The following is a 20,082-nucleotide window of genomic DNA, read 5'->3' as shown; positions in this document are numbered from 1 at the left end:
AAAATTTTGTGTACGGAGAAGATTCATCACATACATGAAAAACTATATCCCGAAATTCATTTTTTTCTATACAACCATTTCCGAGATATAACGGAAAATGACATTTTTTTATCGATTTTCAACAGCCTGTATCTTTTTAACCGGGCCGAATCGGAAAAAATGGTGAATGAAAAAAGGGTTTCTATTGACCTCAGGAATCTTCGGTTGAAATATATGTACAAGTCAAAGACTCACCCTGTATATACACTGACATGGACTCTTATAGATTAACAAGATGTACTTATTGGTTAGCATGTGCACATACATTCTCTGAAAGTTCAAGCTCTTAAATTAATTAATCCTTTGAACAGCAGTTATTCAAATCGATGAAAATTGATAAATATATATTTATAGGAATCATATAGAAGATGCGGTGAGTTTAGGTTATCCGATGATAATTGAGGATATTGGCGAAGAGCTGGATCCTGTATTGGATGCTGTTTTGGAAAAGTCATACATAAAGTCCGGAACTTCGTACAAAGTGAAAGTTGGAGACAAGGAAGTAGACGTCAATATGGATTTCAAAGTTTATATGACTACTAAGCTAGCAAATCCATCGTACACTCCTGAAATCTTCGCAAGGACATCTGTCGTAGACTTCACTGTAACCATCAAAGGTGAGCGATTTATCAGCAGGATTCATTTGAAGTGTTCATCCTAGAAACATTAACTTTCTTCGAATAAGTAAATACATTTTAGATTATCTCCGAAAGCAGAACTTTACTCCCATCGTATGTAAAATACTTTTCTACTCCCCCTACGCAAAGTAACGAAATATGTACATCTCGCCATCTATGTAACTCCCTATTTTAAGCACTGTGCAACGTAAAACTGGGTGATTTACTTTACCGTGAAGAGAAAGCACGATCTGCAACCAACACGGTATTATCTGAAAAGTAAATCACACGGCTAATAACCAATAAGATAAAACCTTAAGTAGTTGCCACGGAAACGAATAACAAACAGCCTACTCCAATGCTGCTTTAAATTGAATAACTTTTCTGTAGAAAGATTCATCATTACTTTCGAAATAGACTCCAACCACGGCAATCACTTTTTCATCAGACCCAAATCACTTTCACTGGAACGTCTTTTGACGTCTGCAAAAAGCCAGTAATCAAGTGTGGGCCAGATCTAGAGAATGAGCTGAGTGGTCAAGCAGTTGGAATGGCAATTATTTCAATTTTACCATGGCATACCCCCTGTTCAGGATGTCATAAAAACAAGAAGTAGTAAATATCAGTTGTATGTATGCGTTGTTGCTTTTAGTCAATATTGAGCAGGCGCGGCACATATTACGAGCAAAGCTTTCTTATGGTCAAATGATCACGCAAAAGAGTGAATACACTACCCTCTATTATCTTCAACTCCACCGCTTTCTCACACAACTTCAATTTGAGAAAAAAAGTAGGATGTCACTAATGTGTATGACAGGCCCGGAACTGAGGTGGTTATCGTTATAACCTACTTTTTCTTCTATTTTTGGTACTTTTTTGACGTTATGGTTTTACCTGTTAAGGTTTGGAAGACCAGCTGTTGGGAAGGGTCATTCTGACCGAAAAGAGAGAGTTAGAAACTGAGAGAACACAGCTGATGATCGATGTTACTTCCAACAGACGCAAAATGTCTGAGCTCGAACAGAACTTGCTCTACAAGTTGACGACAACTCAAGGATCGTTACTTGATGATGATACGGTTATAGGAGTTTTGAACGTGACGAAAACAACCTCCTTGGAGGTCCAGGAGAAGCTGACGGTAGCTAAAGAAACGGAAATCAAAATAAATGCTGCTAGGGAAGAATTCAGGTGAGCATGATATAACCAGCAAATTGATCTAATTACTTAACAAAACAAATTGTTTTGTATATTTGATTGTTTCGTAAAGTATTGATGTTTATTTTGTTTCATTTATAATTTCACATCATCTTACCTAGCTTTGAACCAATGCAGCTGCAAAACTTGTATATTTATCCAACTTTTTTATGATTTGTGATATAACCTGTCGAATCAGTAGTCGATAATTTTCACGTTTTCAGCCTCAAAACGCAAAAAAGAACGCAAAACCAAAAGAATTCCAACCAGAAACAATACCAAAATTGACTTAATTTTTCAAGTAATATACCAGATAATTTTGATCCGAATGGCAGCCTCAAAACGCAAAGAAGAACGCAAAACCAAAATAATTCCAACCAAAAACAATACCAAAATTGACTTATTTTTTCAACTAATATACCAGATAATTTTGATTGTAACAACGATTTAAACGTTAAATTGTCAATGGCTACTAGATTATTTTCAAAGAAATTATATTTCACTACAACCTTCAACTTGTGAAACCAAGTTTAGTCAAACAATTCCAACACCTTCTTGGTATTGTTTTTTATGTCACAGAGATAGCTTGGTGCATCTGCTAAATAAATAGTGAAAATTTATATTAGATAATAATAATAATAATATTATTATTAGATAGAATTATTAGATAGAAATGAAGGAAATGTTTTATTATTTCGACCGTGAAATAATTTTTCAAAAAATCAAGCTATAAAAAGAAACTGAAGAAAAAACATTATTTTGGTATGTAAAGCATCTTGATTCCATATTGAAGAGTGTTACATACAAGAACCAGCAGTTCTAGCGAACATATGATGATAAAATGTTCTAGAGATCTGATATTCGTATCTCTTCATCACTAATGTTAATTATATATGCTATTGTTTCTATTGACTTCTTATTCGAATGTAAATATTCGTTTTCTAGACCAGTTGCTACAAGGGGAAGCGTATTATACTTCTTGATCGTAAGCATGGCAATGGTCAATATGATGTATCAGACTTCTCTCGTTCAGTTCTTGGAGAGATTCGACCTATCCATGCTCAGATCGGAGAAGAGTCCGATAACTTCGAAAAGGATAAATTTCATAAATGAATATATGACCTACGAAATATACAAATACAAATCGAGAGGACTCTACGAGAGACACAAATATATGTTTGTCCTTCTGCTCACCTTGAAAATCGACCTGGAGAGAGGTACCATAACGCATGAAGAATTCCAGAACTTCATCAAAGGTGGCGCAGCGCTAGATCTGAACACGTGTCCGCCGAAACCTGCGAAATGGATCACCGACATGACTTGGTTGAACCTGGTGGAACTTTCGAACTTGAGGCACTATCAGTATATCGTTCAACAGGTTAATAAATTCAATCATAGTCTAGTGAAAAGAAATATTATTGCTTACATAAATATCGAAATTATGAGATCATTGCGCTAAAATCTTCACTACCTGATATATACTTTTGTTATATCCTTTTTTTGCCTAGAAATACAGTTCCAACTGACACAATATTGAAACCAACCAAAAAAAGAGTAAACGCTGAATAAATTGAAAAACTAGGCAGGTGTACGTTTCTGAATTTTTGTATTTTTTCAATACATTTTTTCCTCAGTATCTTTCAGTTCAAAAAACTTATTATTGATATTATTGCCTTCATCGAGTGGACTCATTTGAACTTTATAATTTTAAACAATAATTTATTGATAAGAGTCATCATCAACCCAAAGATAATATTGCATGAACTAAAATTGTCATTTCAATTGTAAATGTAGATTTGTATACCCATTTCACAGAAGAGTAAGAAAGAAGTTAAATGACTACCAGTTGAGATTGCTATCTCTGTATATCCTACCAAAGAAATTCAGTTAATGAAAGTTCAAGTTAGTGAAAAGAAATACAAGTTATTATTTTGTAAATAATAAGAGATTGATGTGAAAAAATTGTATTAAAAAAATAGGAAAACTACGAATCGTACTTTTGTTTTTATGATAAATGAGTTATTCGATTTTTAAGTATTCACTCAATTCATACAGTTGTGAATAATTTTTTTTTGGTTGATTCTAATATTCTGTCAGTTGGAAAATGATATATCAAATATTGAAGGTTTTGGCAAAAGATGTCAAAATTTTGATATTTACATTAGTATGCCTTCATCAAGACTAAAATAGAATAGAACTACTCTTTGTCTTTTTATTGTATAATGGAAAATTGGTAGATTCACATTTAGGGGGAGTCTTGAAGTTCTACATTTAATTCAACCATTGATTCTACTCATCAAATAAAACAATTTTTTCATCCCACATTTTTCTAGATTTGCATCTAGTAAAATACTGTAAACGTTTGATGGTTTTATATTTTTATAATGCCTTCTTGCTCTTTGATGTTTTTACCATAAAACATACATCGAGATAATGCAGAACGTAGAAGTGATTTGAATTGTATTATTTATTCGGACGAACGATGTGAAATCTGTGGTTAGACCTTTAATATCTTGCAGACAACTTTACATCAAAATTCATTTGATTCTGAATGGTCATGTTGAAGATACAAAGAAAAACTATTTTTTTCAACATTAACAACCTCAATCTTTCCGCCTCATTCAAATCTATAATAACTGAATAAATGAAAAAAGTGTTTTATTTTATGAGGGGAAATATATAATGTATAACTTAATTAAACACTCACCCTAAATAGAACTAGAAGATAACTTTCTCAATTTCATCAGCTTCCGTTGGAATTAATCAAATGTTGCTTTAAACTAATCTAAATCCAACTATGAAAACCGCAATAAAATCCATGCAGTGGTTTCGGAGATCACCGTGTAGAGACAGACAGATTATTGAATCAATAAAAAGAGAAGAATTAATAGCAAAATGATGAAATAAAAATTTTCGAAAACACAGAACGAAATATACAAATATTTGATTATTATTATCCAACCTGATTTTTAAATCATTCATACTCTTCACAGATTATTCAGAATGATAAAATATGGAAGACTTGGTTCGACAAAGACGCTCCTGAAGAAGCTCCTTTCCCTTTAACTTATAATACCCTGGACACTTTCAGGAAACTTCTGATAGTACGGTGAGCAATAATATCATTTAATCTGATAGTAATGTAATATTTAATTTTTGATTTTAATAACATCATCTTCCAACTCCAAAACTTCTCTCTTTCTGCCGTGTCATTAAATCACTATTTTAACGAGTAGTTTGCGCTATGGCTAATCAAGATTATTACTCTAAGAGCCAGTGGACGGCAGACCACACATATTTCAGGAAAGATCGAATTTTTGCAACCGTCAGCATAAAATTATTCGATTAGACTAATCTAGCTAAGTAGCATCGGAGGAGGAAAGATTCGAGGGAATAAAGTGTGTTGTCTGACTGAGAAAAAGCTCCATTTCGATTTCAGCGCTTGGTGTCCAGACAGAACAATGGTGCAAAGTAGAAAATACATCGCTAGCTCGATGGGGCAGAAATTCGCGGAACCTGTGATCCTGAACTTTGAAATCATGCACACCGAATCGAGGGCACTGACTCCAATGGTCTGTTTCCTGAGTACCGGTTCTGATCCTACCCCTTATATTGAACAGTTGGCCAAGAAATTGGAGACCAGCATCAAATCGATCTCGATGGGCCAGGGTCAGGAAATTCATGCCAGGAAGATGATGACAGCAGCCATGACGGACGTAAGAACTCCTTTTGTCTGATATATAGTATAAGAACCAGTGTACGCCAGACCACACATATTTTAGGAAAGCCTAAAATTTCCTCAGTGAGTCTTTTGTACCTACTAACCATGACCTAGCAGACAGTAAAATCTTTCTACCTTGCTAGTATAAGAATACAGATTGGTCCAGATTTCAGTTCAATAACTTTGGCATCGGATACAATAACTCTTTTCATGAAAAAAAGTTCATAATATATCCTAACAAGAGTAGTAAATCGGAAATTTTGAAATTATTGAGATTATTGAAATTATTGGAATTATTATTCAGAAGGAATATATGTTAAATTCAAAAGAGCGGACGCGACTTGTGTAAACTGATCTTATCTTAAAAGTAGGGTGTATTCATATTCGATTATTGCTTTTCTTATTTATCTTCTCACTGCGTTCTTTGGTGAAATCGATATATTTTTCACGGATAAGAAGAATAATTTAGATACGGGGAAATCTTGACTTATATGAGTTCGATACATGCGAAGAACCGTTATGGTCGCTCCCAGATGACAGCAAAAAGTTCGTTAGGCAAAATCGAAGTATGGTTATAGTTGAAACAGCAGAAAAATCTAGCTTGAGCTGCTATTGACGAAAAAATGAAGAAGGATAAAAAATTTTCTAACCAATGATCTTTGGCATGGTATCTTGGGCAATTTTTGGGGCTGTCTTGGATAAGTACGAGGTTATGATTTTGTTGAGGTTTAAGGAGGAAGTCAGTATCGCATAGGGTCTCTGAATGAAAAGGGTTTAGAAACCGGACTTAGAGCAAAACAATTTCTTTTTCAAGATCAGAGTAATATTCAATAAGCATAAGTTAAATAGAACGGTAAATTGGTACATGAGTAAGTTTTAGGGATTTTGAGTATTCAAGAAAAGGAATTGTTTTGGCCTTGACAAAGGAAGAGTTAGGTCAGAAATAGAAAAGCAGGGATTAAATTTTTGATGAAGTTTAGATTTATTTTTTTGGGATAAAGTCTTAAAATTTGTTCTGGTAAGAAATAGATTAGCTCGGAGTGCGAGAATCGAGTGGAATTATTAAAAAGGAATTACAGCGCGGGATAAGGGCAAGTTAACAATCTTTTGGCTATTTAATTTAATTTTTTTTTGATGATTTTTTTAATACTTTTTCGACGAAGATAAGTTTACTTGAGTAGTCCCGACTCTTCCAAATTCAAAGTTGAGTAGACAGTTTTGGTTATTTTGTTTGTTTTGTATGCATAATAGATTATTTGAGATATTTTTTTCAATTATAAAGTTTTGGCCGTTGAGTCAAATATATAAAAATTTCGTGGATATTGTAATTTTGGATTTTTTTCCCTTTATTATATTTAATTTTAAAATTTTAATCGACTCTTATTGACCCAGAGAACTAATTATGTCCCTAGAAAGTCAACTAAAAAGACCTGAAGACCATAGAAGCGACGGGCCGGACTCACACATAACATCTTTGGGAATTTACATAATTATTCATTCTCCGAGACCTCTGGAAAGCCGCTCTTCCAGGGGTTGGAAGAACATCTCAACCGGAGACAAGTGAACGTTGGTCAACATTCTCTGACCAACCCGTTCATGATACAAGCTTCGTTTTAGGGACTCAAAATTTCCCTGGCTCACTAGTTACTTCGACACGATTTTTGGATTTGAATGTTTCAGGGATTCTGGGCTTTATTGCAAAACTGCCATCTCTCCTTGGAATACATGAATGAAGTTCTCGCAATGTATTTGGACCTGGAAAAGGGTATCGGTAGCGTACATCCAGATTTCCGATTGTGGATAACGACTGAGGAGCACCCGCTGTTTCCTATAAGTTTATTACAACTATGCATCAAGTTCACTAATGAAGCTCCTTCAGGTAAATTGTTCCCATTATTCGTCTGGTACGACAAGTGGATTTTTTTTTTGTATGCACTCTTTATGTGCCTTTCCCAGAACTATGTTTCTGATCATTAATGTCGAAAAATGTTAGGTTAACATCCATTTTCTTCAAAGTTGCTCCGCTACAACCGTCCGCTACATAGTCCGTTCAAATATGAGACGGAGCAATATAAAGAAAGCCAATCACATAGTTTGCGCATAGGTCAACTGTTATAATTATATTATATTATATGGGTATGCAGTACATTTCTCACTATGTTCTTCAGTGCAGATTCATTTTGATTCTGTGCAGAAATCGATTCTTTCAATTTTTGGAAGAAACCTGAGTATTGTAGTTCAGAATGAACTCACTGATTTTTTTTTACAAAAAAAATTATATTTATTTGTTTTATATCACTTCGAAATTGGAAGGTTCATCAACCATATCTCAATAATGAATTTCAAAATTTTTGAATTTTACTTTGTGATGAAGAAATAAAAACAAGCCATTTAGAGTTTTTCAGTAAAATTTACAGGTTCTCGTGTATTTCAATTTGTAAATACAGAATATCAAAAATTGTAAATACAGTAGACTCTCTGAATAGTGAACAATGCTTATAATGAACTACTTCAAATACTGAACAAATAAATATTTGCATTTCAAGCAAAGTCTTAAATGTATGAACAGAGGCTTTTTCTCGGTTCACATAATTTTGAAATCAAAACAATATCCTGCATACAGCTGTATAAAATCCACTTCATTTGAGGCACCCTTTTTGCCAAATATATCTCCAAAATGTCAAAGGATGTACGATGTAGTTCAGTATAAGCGTTTTTACTTTTTTCATCCTTCCATGACTATTTGGCCAAAGTCAAACATTTCCCCTCCTACAATTTAAGGTGTGAGAGCTGGTCTGCTACGAACCTACACGTCGATGAATCAAGACATGCTGGATTATTCTGATGCTTGGCAATACATTCCTCTCATATACGCCATATCCTTCCTTCACACCGTCGTCCAGGAGAGGAGAAAGTTCGGACCACTAGGATGGAATATACCGTATGAATATAACTCAGCCGATTGGTTGGCCAGTTGCATATTCGTTCAGAACCATCTGGACGAGATAGATCCTAAGCGAGGAGTCAGTTGGGTAACTTTAAGGTATGTAAACTATTCACTAAAAATGAGCTTCTATTCAAGATATTTTGGAAATCTTTTTCGCGATGTGTGAGAAGCACAATTGAAAATTATTTTCATATATACAGAAATACAACAAAATACGAAAACAAAGCAAAACACCAAAGTTCAATTTAATATGAATTCAAAAATAGAAAAGCAAGATAAAATAGTGATGAGTTTCTTCAGATCGCTTTATACCTTCGAAGCACCCTTCACGAGGAAATGGAGAAAAAATGAACATATGCAGTTTTTTTTAATGGTGATTAATAAAGAAACCAGTTAACCCATCGATACACACAATGTTTTTGAGCAGACATATTGATTGCCCCCATACAAAAAAAAATTAACTCAGAGCTAGAGTGATCATAGTTAATATTCAAATATTAAATACAAATGATGGCCAAAAACTCTTTTATTCAAAATGGCACACCCTGAAAAACTATATGGTTCAGATGTAGGAATGTATTACAGATAGTTTCGAAATTAATTTTTACGTTCAATAAGATATAGAAATACAGGGTGGGCCATTTGAAATAAAAAGGTTTTTGAACATTATTTGTAGTTAATGTTTGAATATTGTTTAAGCCATTCGCGGAACACCTCAAGGGGGTGTAATATCTCCCCTTCTATAGAGCCTAGTAGTAGATGAGTTACACCACAGACTCACAGAGCTTGGCTTCGACTGTATAGCCTAGGCTGATATGCTTAATGGTAAGAGTAAGATGCATAGAATACCTGGTGTGTTTACTGATTCGATTTTGTTTCAGACTTTTTGAGAGACCCACCTGTTGCTTTGGTGGTGTGCTTCACCAGAGTGCTGTAAGGTGGCGCTCTTTAAAATTTTTCGAATTCCCGCATCTGCCTGGTGTCGTTTAAAAAGGAAATACTGATTTTAGACACTGCAAATATTCACAATAAATTACAATTCAGTTCATATCGAATTTTTTCTCCAATGAATGGAATATAATGACAGACCATAGAAAATAAAATATTATTGTTCTATACTCAAAGTTCACGACAAGAGCGTAGAAATAGGGGGATACTGGGGGTAATTACACGGTGCTCCTAAATTGGAGATACAAATGAAAATGACAGATTTCCGGATCATTTTAAGAAAAAAAGTCCCATAACATGAGTCCCCAAACATTTTGTTTTGAGATACATGTGTTGAAGTTCAAGTTATTTTCTCGTATAACCTTCCCTTCACAAGATATTTAATATGAATTGGCCATAGATATTCCAGTTTAAAGTTTTCACTATGTGATATACTAATTTTGAATGCAAATCTACAGGGTGATATATTTTCTGGAAGGATGCCTGCTTCCTTCCTCCAAAACTATATTTTGGTGAATGGCTGTTAGTTTAGAAAAATGTAGAAAAAAAACTCTGGTCCAGTACTACACTTTTTGGTTTGTTATAGTTTTGTCGTAGCTGCTATCGATTTCGAGAAAAATCTCTAGTAATCCTCAGGAAAATCCAAATTATAATAAAGATCCAGCTAGTAAGCTCTAATATAAGTTTTGGTATTTATTTACCTAATCTGTAGCGAAGATTAATAAATATTTGATAAACTGTACGACACACTAAAAACAACCTGTATATTGAAAGCAAAGCCTTTGTGGGCTCATATTCATGAAACTTTTTTTTTCTCAAAATTATCCAAGTAATTTCTCATTTTCCTTCGTAACTCTTATTTGAGAACAAGGTAAGAACAACCGAATTAGTAACAACAAAAATTATTTCGAGTAATTTGGTTCAAACTTCATTATCAAACTTCTTTTTCTAACATTACAGATATGAATAAAAGTTGTCGTCAAAAATTTTTTTTTCGATTATTCCTCCCCAAGAAAAAAAGATCTACGCCCTTGGTTCACAAGAGTCGAGAATTGAGAGAAATGTCAAATGTAAACGATGTATGCGCCATCTGAAAAGCCCGCGATCCCTCGAAATCAAGTAGGTATAAATCCGAAAAATCTCCCGTTTTGTCTGAAAGTTTTACAGGTATAAGTAGACACACCAGGTATTCTATGCATCTTACCTATGGGGCAATAGTCTGGCATGCCAGAGCAAGTCAGAACAGCTCAGGGAAAGCTCTTGATACAATACAAAGGTCATTCTGTGTTTGCATCACTGAAGCTATGAGAATGTGCCCAAGTAAGGTACTGAAAATCATTACAGATCTCACACCTCTTCATCTTGTGATAGATAGATTAGACCATGAGGCCATTCTGAGACTATACAGGGAAGGTACCGGCAATGAGGGAACTAGAAATTAGAGAACCAGGTGCTCCCTGACCTCCCTGAAATACATAGCATCAGCGAACCTCACCAGTGAAAATTTGCATCGGAAAACCCTTCACTACAATACTAAGTAGAAAAGAAGTTTGGAAAAGGGAGTCCACATTTCCTGTTCTCAAAAAGAATACCATTAAATGATTCAGAGATGGTTCTAAAAGTATTTGGGACTGGCACCAAATGCTCTATCTAAGTATCTTTCAGGCAGAAATACTTGCAATTGAAAGATATTTGAAAATCAACTTAACAAGAATCTCAAAAATTTGATATAGCGAGACAATCTTATAGTGAGGCTGCAATCAGAGCACTGAGCTCACATATCATATACTAAGACGGTATTGAAGTGCCGAAGAAAACCCAATGACGTAGGCAAGAATAACAAGGTCTTTTCAGTCTGAATTCCCGGCCACGCGGGAATTAGAGGAAATTAAGAGGCCAACACACTTGCCAAAAAAAGCGGTACAAACTCCTTTTATTGGCCCGGAAGCAGCCTCCTTGAAGCCATGCCAGATACTGAAGTTCATTAGAGCTCTGCAACTGGAAGGCGAGCACAATAAACCATAAGGTCGCAGCGCAACTGAAACCTCTTAATCTAATCTAAATATTAATTGAAAAACATATTTCCAATTTTTTGCCATTTTCTCATCAATGTAAATATGATCTGAAGAGACACATCATTATTTGAACTGGTCATTCTTGAATTAATGAACAGGGTGTAACATTGATAAAAGAGGACTTTGGTCTATGATTCTGACTCGAATGTGGTCGCTATGGAGCGTTTCTCGGGAGCGGATCACAAGTTGTGCGTACGCGAAGTATACAGAAATGATTATCCTCCAATATTCGAGGTTTTCGCCACTTGAATAATTCGCCAAGCATTTGTCTCATTCGGAAATGGGTAAAAAAATTTGAAGAGACCGATTCAACACTAAATAAACTGAACACCCAGGCGCCCAAAGTTATTGAGAACGAAAGAGAATGTGGAACGGGTTAATCGGTCTGTTCGTGAAGATCCCGGCCTCTTTTAAATCGGAATGATCACCTAAAAGCCCTTAAAAAAACGCTCTGAAGAAGTTTACATTATTTCCAGGTATATGTTAGGAGAAGTCCACTACGGAGGAAGAGTCACGGACGATTACGACAAGAGGTTACTGAACACTTTCTGCAGATTCTGGTTCCATGATGGCGTGTTCGAACCCACTTTCGAGTTTGCCAAAGGATATAAAGTGGTGAAGTTCAAACAGATCTCAGATTATCTCGCTCACATCGACACTTTTGCTCCAACCGATCCTCCTCAAGTTTACGGATTGCATCCGAATGCGGATATTACGTAAGTAAATAGATTGTGATCTTCGGTTTACTAAGGTTGACTTGATGACTCTCTCATCGACGGAATATCCACTAAGAACTGTTTCAAAAACGTAAAAAACAAAAAAAGAAGGGGGAAAAAGTCGGTACAATATTTAGGAAAAAGTCGAGCACAATTTCAGTGAAGTACAAATCAATCATCAATAATAATGTATCACTGCATTATGAAGTGAGCCACCACTTGTTCACGCGCATGCAATGATATTTCACTATCGCTCAAACTCCAGAATAATTTCTTACATCGACCAGGATGGGATTTTTAGCTCCATTTGGTACTGCTTCAGAAAAATAGAACAAGTTAATCAGAACATCTGACTCCTTTTCTGATAGAATTTCTAAAAAAATTAATGAAATACTAATCCCGATAATTAAAATTTTCTCAAAAACTCCAACAGTTTTTCGAATAAAGAATGAAGAATAAGTCGATTTCGATTCATTTCTTTGCTCTTAAATCCAGTTGAAATTAAAGGAAACCACTTAAACGTTGATTACACGTTAAAAATACAGTAACATAAAAACCAAATGGACTCATTCGAAAATGACCTGAGTAGTATGGGATTAAGAGGGATTACCACCACGTGATTTTCCTCGTATCAGTCAAACTTTAGTACCCATTCCCTCTGACACTCTTGCGATGACCAAACTTTGTACGGTGTACGTAGTTGTAGGTACATTCATCTCACATTTTCTTCTCTTTTCGAAACAAATAAGTAGAGTATGACGGTCGATCATTTTTTTTTTTACAAAATTATATGACGGTCGATTATTTTTCAACGAAATTATAGTTTTACCTTTTTTGTAATTATTTTTGGTAGTTTTTTTCAAGAATTTCCAAAAATATATTTTTGTATAATGTACATATAATTAATTTTTTTTGCGAAAAACGAAAAGTTACCAAAAAATGTTTTTTTAATTCGCAAATTAGAAATATTTCCTTTCTGCAATGTAGATTATCGTTCAAGGAAATCATGTGAAAACCCAATAAAAATCAGTGATTTATAAGAAGAAATATCTCTAATTTAATTTTGAACTGAGCAGCAACGTGGTGATGTTCCCTCTCAATGTAATTGCATAATTATGAAGGGTGTTTTTTTAGAGCTATAGAACTTTAAATTGCAATAAAACAACGATGGATTATTCGATTGACATGAATTTTATTTATCGACAAGATAATCTTGTGGCATTAAATTTTAAATATGATTTCTGGCATATGACCGCCACGGTTGGCTCGGATGTAGTCCAATCTGGACGTCCAATTTTCGATGACTTTTTCCAACATTTGTGGCCGTATATCTGCAATAACACGGCGAATGTTGTCTTCCAAATGGTCAAGGGTTTATGGCTTATCCGCATAGACCAATGACTTTACATAGCCCCACAGAAAGTAGTTCTGCGGTGTTAAATCACCAGATCTTGGAGGCCAATTCACAGGTCCAAAACGTGAAATTAGGCGGTCACCAAACGTGTCTTTCAATAAATCGATTGTGGCACGAGCTGTGTGACATGTTGCGCCGTCTTGTTGGAACCACAGCTCCTGGACATCAGGGTTGTTCAATTCAGGAATGAAAAGTTAGTAATCATGGCTCTTTACCGATCACCATTGATTGTAACGTTCTGGCCATCATCGTTTTTGAAGAAGTACGGATCCATGATTCCACTAGCCCATAAAGCGCACCAAACAGTCAGTTTTTCTGGATGTAACGGTGTTTCGACATACACTTGAGGATTAGCTTCACTCCAAATGCGGCAGTTTTGTTTGTTGACGTAGCCATTCAACCAGAAGTGCGCTTCATCGCTTAACAAAATAAAATGGACGTAGTGCGCGATACGTATTCCGCACAAAACCATTATTAATTTCGAAATAAAATTGCACTATTTTCAAGAGTTCTTCAGGCGTGAGTCTATTCATGATTGCCAAACCAAACTGAGAATAAATCACTTGACAACTGTTGAATCGGTCGCCATCTTGAACAGTAATGCCAACTTAAAGTTATATACCTCGAAAAAAAACACCCGTTATAATTTTTAAGATTGCAACATTTTAAAGATTTTAGATTTAAGATTTTAAATTTTTTTTACACTTATTCGGTTCATAATTTGCAGGTATCAGACCAATACTACAAGTGATATGTTGTCTCAGATGCTCTCGATACAGCCAAAAGAATCCGGTGGAGGTGGAGGAGAAACCAGAGAATCGTTGGTCACCCGTCAAGCTATCGATATGTTGAGCAAGATGCCTCCAAATTACGATCCGTTCGAGGTTAAGGAAAGGATACGTATAATGGGCCAGTACAATCCTCTCAACATATTCTTAAAGCAAGAAATTGACAGAATGCAGAAAGGTGATAATTCTCTTCGAGTTTTGAGCCTAGGGCAAGATGTATAGAATAAATGGTGTCGACTCTTCCTCATTTCAATGCTCATTCAAATTTTGGAATATCTAACATTGAAATTTACATATTGCACAATGAGGAATGGAAGTATAGTATATCCAAAGTCACTTGTAGGAAGCTGAATATTTAGATTATACAAAGGTTGTCCAATGTTCCAGAAATTCCTTTGGGGCTAGTGAATTTATTGCCTAACAATACTTACAAATAAACCCCGATATTTAGAGGATCGCAGTATCCACTTCAAGGAACATCTATGGCCAAGCGTTTTCATGGACTAGTTGAAGTGACTTTGGATATACTATACCTACCTAATGATCGATAGGTTAAAAAGCTCTATTTTTCCATTATTCCATCTCAAAAGTGATCTAAAAAAAGGTTTCTATACCTTCCATAGACTTGGAATCGAAATGAATGAGCCTTTAATCACTGAAAGCATTTCTTTCAGTTATTGGAAACGTGCGCACAACTCTGAAGGACCTGCTCTTGGCCATAGAGGGCACAATCATAATGAACGAGTCGCTGCAAGACGCTCTGGATAACATCTACGATGCCCTGGTCCCCGCTGTTTGGATGAGAGGATCTTGGGCCGCGAGAACACTCGGTTTCTGGTTCACAGAACTGCTGGACAGGGACGTCCAGTTTAGGACGTGGTGCTTCAAAGGAAGGCCCCCCTGCTTCTGGATGGCCGGGTTCTTCAATCCTCAAGGTGACAATCACATCTATTGTATAACCACACTCAGCATTACCATCTGTGACTTTTCATTTTACCACCTAAATACTACAGCTGTCAAAAATTTAAAATTGAATGTGAGCAGTGAGATTTTAAGACTGATTTTCCAAGGAGATGTTGTTATCCTGTAGAACGAAACTTCTTTCGATGTTCTCATAATATACTCAAGAAAATGAAATAAATTTGAATATTTGAACTTGGCCATGACTTAAACGATGACTTTTCGTAATACTTACCTAACCTAACTTAACCGCACATAACCTTTCGACACTATTTATTGGTAGAAATACCCATTGTCGAATACGCAGCCAAAATTAATATCATTACCTTCCTCACTAATGGAATACCCATGAAATCTTTCATTTATTTCAGGTTTTCTGACCGCAATGAAGCAAGAAGTTGCGAGAGCACATAAGGGCTGGGCTCTGGATCAGGTCTTCATGTCTAACGAAGTGATGAAAATGATGAAAGAAGAGACAATTTCCCCTCCAAGTGTAAGAATCCGTTTCATTAAGTTCAGTTTGTTTATAGCAATCATTCGAGTATCAGTTCGAATGTCATCAACCTCCGTGGTTCCCAAAGTAGTAGAGAGAATTACTGCTGATCAAATACTTGAGTTGGCTATATAGTCTAACAGCCAGTGGACGGTAGACCACACATATTTCAGGAAAGCCTAAACTTTCCCTAAGGAGTCTGTTGTACCTACCAAACATGAAATTTGCGAAATATGAGGTAAATTTCGTGGTTTCATGTTTCGCCGTTCTTGAGGCACATGCTAAATGTTGCAAATTACGACACCAATTTGATTCTTGATCATCAATGTAGGAACTAATCAATGTTTTCAAAAATCTATTAACTCCCTCTGTAGGGTTATTCTGCGCATTATAATAAGCATTTAACAACGGTTTAACGCTGTTTCTCTCTAAATATTGTTTAAATTCGTTACTTCTTCTAAATTGAGTACCATCGTCAACAGTAATATATTCTAGTACACCAATTACTTGTTGTTCAATATGTTTGATTTCTATTTGTGCTGTTGCGTTTCTCAAAGGAGTGAAAATGCTAAATTTAATAAAATAGTCCGTGGTAACTAAAATGTATTTATATCCGTCGCTAGAGGGCAGCGGACCAAAAATGTCGCTTGAAATCATTTGCCAACACGATTGAATATCTGACCTTTTCCCCATTTCTCCGGCCGGTGCCCTCTGCAAAGGTTTCTGATTACTACAAGTCGAACATTTCTTTAAATATCTACTAACGTCAGCTTTCAGATGTGGCCAGAAGTACTTCTGAATAAGACGATTGTAAGTCTTGTAAACACCTAAATGTGCTCCGGTGTCAATATTGTCGGGATAGTTCAGATCTTCTATGTTTCGGAACTACTTCCTTCCACTCATCTGTTTCCAATGAAAGATGTCTATATCATCGTGTGTTCATATTACAAAGGGAGTACCACAGGGTTCGATTCTAGGTCCACTCATGTTTCTGATCTATACTGCTGATTTGTGTGAGACTGTTCAATTTTGCCTGTTTCATGCTTTTGCTGATGATATTCAGATTTACATCGGTTTCAAACCAGATCAGGCTACAGTGACACGTTCTCAGTTAAATGAAGATCTAAGTTCCTTGGCATTAAAGGTGAGGAATCATAATCTACACTTGAATCCTGATAAGTCTAATTTTTTGATAATTGGAAGCGCTAACTCGTATCTCCAAGCTTGGTGTGTTTTCTGTCAGGGTTCTCAACAAGATTTTAAAGCCATTGAAAACAGTAAAAAATCTTGGGTTGTATGTTGATTCTCAATTGAAATTCTCAGATCATGTCTCTGCTTATATCAAGAGAGCCTATTTATCCCTCAGGCTTATTTATAGTAGTCGAAATTTTCCTCATGAACGTATGAGAATGATGCTCTGGGATCAACTGGTCTTATCATATTTTAATTTATGTGATGTTGTTTATGGCCCCTTCCTTGATGCGTTCGACTCAGGGCGTATACAGACTGTTCAGAATCGTTGTTGTTGGTTGGTGCTTAATTTGAGGAGGACTGTTCCAACCTCTGGCTACATAAATTCTATGGGTTGGATCAACATGAGGAATTGCCGTAGACTTCATCTATCATGTTTCATTCATAAAATCATTCATCTGAGACAACCCCCCATATCTGCATCAAGAAATCATATATAGACGAAATGTGCACAGTGTCAATGTCCGCAGTTCGTCAGGTATCAGTATCCCACGCCACATAACATCTAATTTTAAGAGTTCCTTTTCATATCAGGCCCCATTTATTATTTACAATGATATCGATCATGCTGCAATAATTGCTGATAACCAATTCGGATTTCAAAGAGGAAAATCTACTTAAGGAGCTGAGTCACTAACTCAAAAAATGTATGAAGCAATCGATAACAGCCAACCTGTTATTGGTGTGTTTCTGGCTCTTGCAAAGGCGTTCGACACTGTCGACCACCAACAGTTGTTAGGATCCTTGGAAGATGTGGGAATACGCGGAGTGGCTCACAATTTGTGCAGATCATATCTGTCTGATAGAAAGCAATGTGTCAAAATTGACGATACCTATAGTAGATTTGAGCTGATTAAATGCGGAGTACCACAAGGGGCGGTACTCGGACCAATTTTGTTTATATTATACATTAATAATTTACTTACCATTAGACCCTCTGGACACATAATAAGCTTTGCCAATGATACAGTTATATTGTACACATCAAGCAGTTGGGAAGACCTGAAACTTAAAATTCAATCGGAAATGAATAATATCTTTGACTGGTTTAATCATAAATTGCTAACCATTAATTTTGACAAAACAGTGTTTCTACCTATAACAAGCTACAAAAATAAACTACCTCAGTATAACACTTTACAGATAATTAATCATAATAAAATGATCACATTAAAACGAACTGAAAATGTGAAATATCTGGGGATAATTATTGATTACCATCTTCGTTGGAATGATCATATCAACAACACTGTTAACACGATCAGAACCTTCTTGGGCCGCTTCAGATATCTCGCTAAAATCTTACCTCTACACCATCTCAAAATGCTTTATTTTGGGTTTGTTGACTCCCGTATAGCATATGGAATTATCGGATGGGTTGGCATCACGAATGTGTACCTAGAAAAATCCTCACGTAAACTTTTCCATGTAATCAATGGAAAAAGACCAACATGTTGAAAACGGCGACGTATCGACATTTTGGCGTCTTCTTCAACACTTCGCGCTAGCAGCAATTTTCTTTTCGGTGCGCACATTTCTTTGTCTTTTTGATGGTTTTGAAACGGGAAGAGTAATATACATGCGAGAAGGATCAATAATTAGAGGGATTGCTTGCCCCCTGTACGTAAAATGGATTAACTGCTCTATGAACTTCGCGAACAGATTTATTTTTTAAGCAAATTTCCACAATTCGGAATCGTTGTTTTGGAGTTAAATGATTCATGATGAATTGCCGAACTTTACTAACAGAAATGTCCACACAGTTTGATATTCTCAACCATCAAATCATAGACAAGAGCCATCAAAACTTCTCATGCATCTAAGAACACAACCGTTATAATCAATTCAAAATTTATTAGTTACATCACATCAGGTATTAATTTTTCAGAAGAAACATTTACAACAGTAGTTCTATTATAAATCAAACACAATTATTCTTCTTCTAGGAAGGTGTTTATATTTATGGCTTATTTCTTGATGGTGGTGGCTGGGATAGGCGTAATTCAAAACTATGTGAATCCACTAATAAAGTATTATATACCGTTTTGCCCGTGGCCTGGGTAACAGCCATATACCAATCATCTCAAACAGGAAGCAATTTGTATGTGGTAAGTGATATTAGTTGTTTCAGAATTATTATAAACTAGCATATTGATACTTATTGCTGGACATGATAAAAAACAACATTCCAGAAAAAATTGTGATTCAAATGACCAGAAAAAAATTTTAGATAAAACTTCACTGTCCATACTTTCAGTTGGTTTCCGCATCATTTCTTATAGCACTCACTTCGAATTGCATTGCCGTTTCCATAAAAATATTGCTATTTTATTAGGAGCCAATTTTTCGATTCGACACATCAGTCGAAATTTCTCCACTTATTTCTTGATTGTTTTCAGTGTCCAGTTTACAAAAAAGCGAGAAGAACAGACTTGAATTACATCACCGCCTTAAATTTAGTTACAACTAAAAATCCTGATCATTGGATCCTGAGAGGAGTTGCCTTACTTTGCGATATACAATAAGAGCTTAATAATCAGTGGATATCTTTTAAAAAAATATATATATATACATATGGTTTGTAGCTTTTCATTTTGTAAATTTTATCTTTTCCCGTAAATCTAAAAATACTCTAAAAACTCAAATAAAATATCATCTCATTTGAAGAAAACATTTTTCGTATATTCATCGAAATTAACGTGATCTTCACAAAGATTAAACCACTACCATACACCTTTAATAACATGTTACTATAGGTCTATGACCACTACATGTGTCTCTCTTTGCTGTCCGAGAGATGGCGACGTGTAGAGCTCATCAGTCATATGTACAGTGACTGTATATACCTTAGAATATAGATATTATTAATGTTCTAAGGTATATACAGTCACTGTACTCATCTGCACTCGGTACATAAAC

At 35.4% G+C, this 20,082-nt stretch overlaps 1 protein-coding gene across 2 annotated transcripts in view; it reads left to right on the top strand.

The window, feature by feature from the left end:
- LOC123672228 (dynein axonemal heavy chain 8-like) overlaps positions 1-19,741 on the top strand; it is a 133,542-nt gene extending 113,801 nt beyond the window's left edge. For both annotated transcript variants that reach the window (XM_045606244.1, XM_045606243.1), the window contains exons 55-67: positions 394-656; positions 1,559-1,844; positions 2,796-3,228; positions 4,844-4,959; positions 5,290-5,566; positions 7,252-7,450; positions 8,353-8,614; positions 12,018-12,257; positions 14,399-14,637; positions 15,134-15,394; positions 15,791-15,912; positions 19,110-19,271; positions 19,563-19,741. In XM_045606244.1, coding sequence (XP_045462200.1) covers positions 394-656; positions 1,559-1,844; positions 2,796-3,228; positions 4,844-4,959; positions 5,290-5,566; positions 7,252-7,450; positions 8,353-8,614; positions 12,018-12,257; positions 14,399-14,637; positions 15,134-15,394; positions 15,791-15,912; positions 19,110-19,271; positions 19,563-19,688 — 2,986 coding nt within the window. In that variant the 3' untranslated portion in view covers positions 19,689-19,741. The remainder of the gene's footprint in view (positions 1-393; positions 657-1,558; positions 1,845-2,795; positions 3,229-4,843; positions 4,960-5,289; positions 5,567-7,251; positions 7,451-8,352; positions 8,615-12,017; positions 12,258-14,398; positions 14,638-15,133; positions 15,395-15,790; positions 15,913-19,109; positions 19,272-19,562) is intronic.
- The last annotated feature ends 341 nt before the right edge of the window (positions 19,742-20,082 follow it).

This window comes from Harmonia axyridis, chromosome 2 (assembly GCF_914767665.1).
Source record: "Harmonia axyridis chromosome 2, icHarAxyr1.1, whole genome shotgun sequence".
Classification (NCBI taxonomy): domain Eukaryota; kingdom Metazoa; phylum Arthropoda; class Insecta; order Coleoptera; family Coccinellidae; genus Harmonia; species Harmonia axyridis.
Note: the sequence above shows the minus strand (reverse complement) of the source record. Positions and strands in the feature narration are given on the sequence as shown.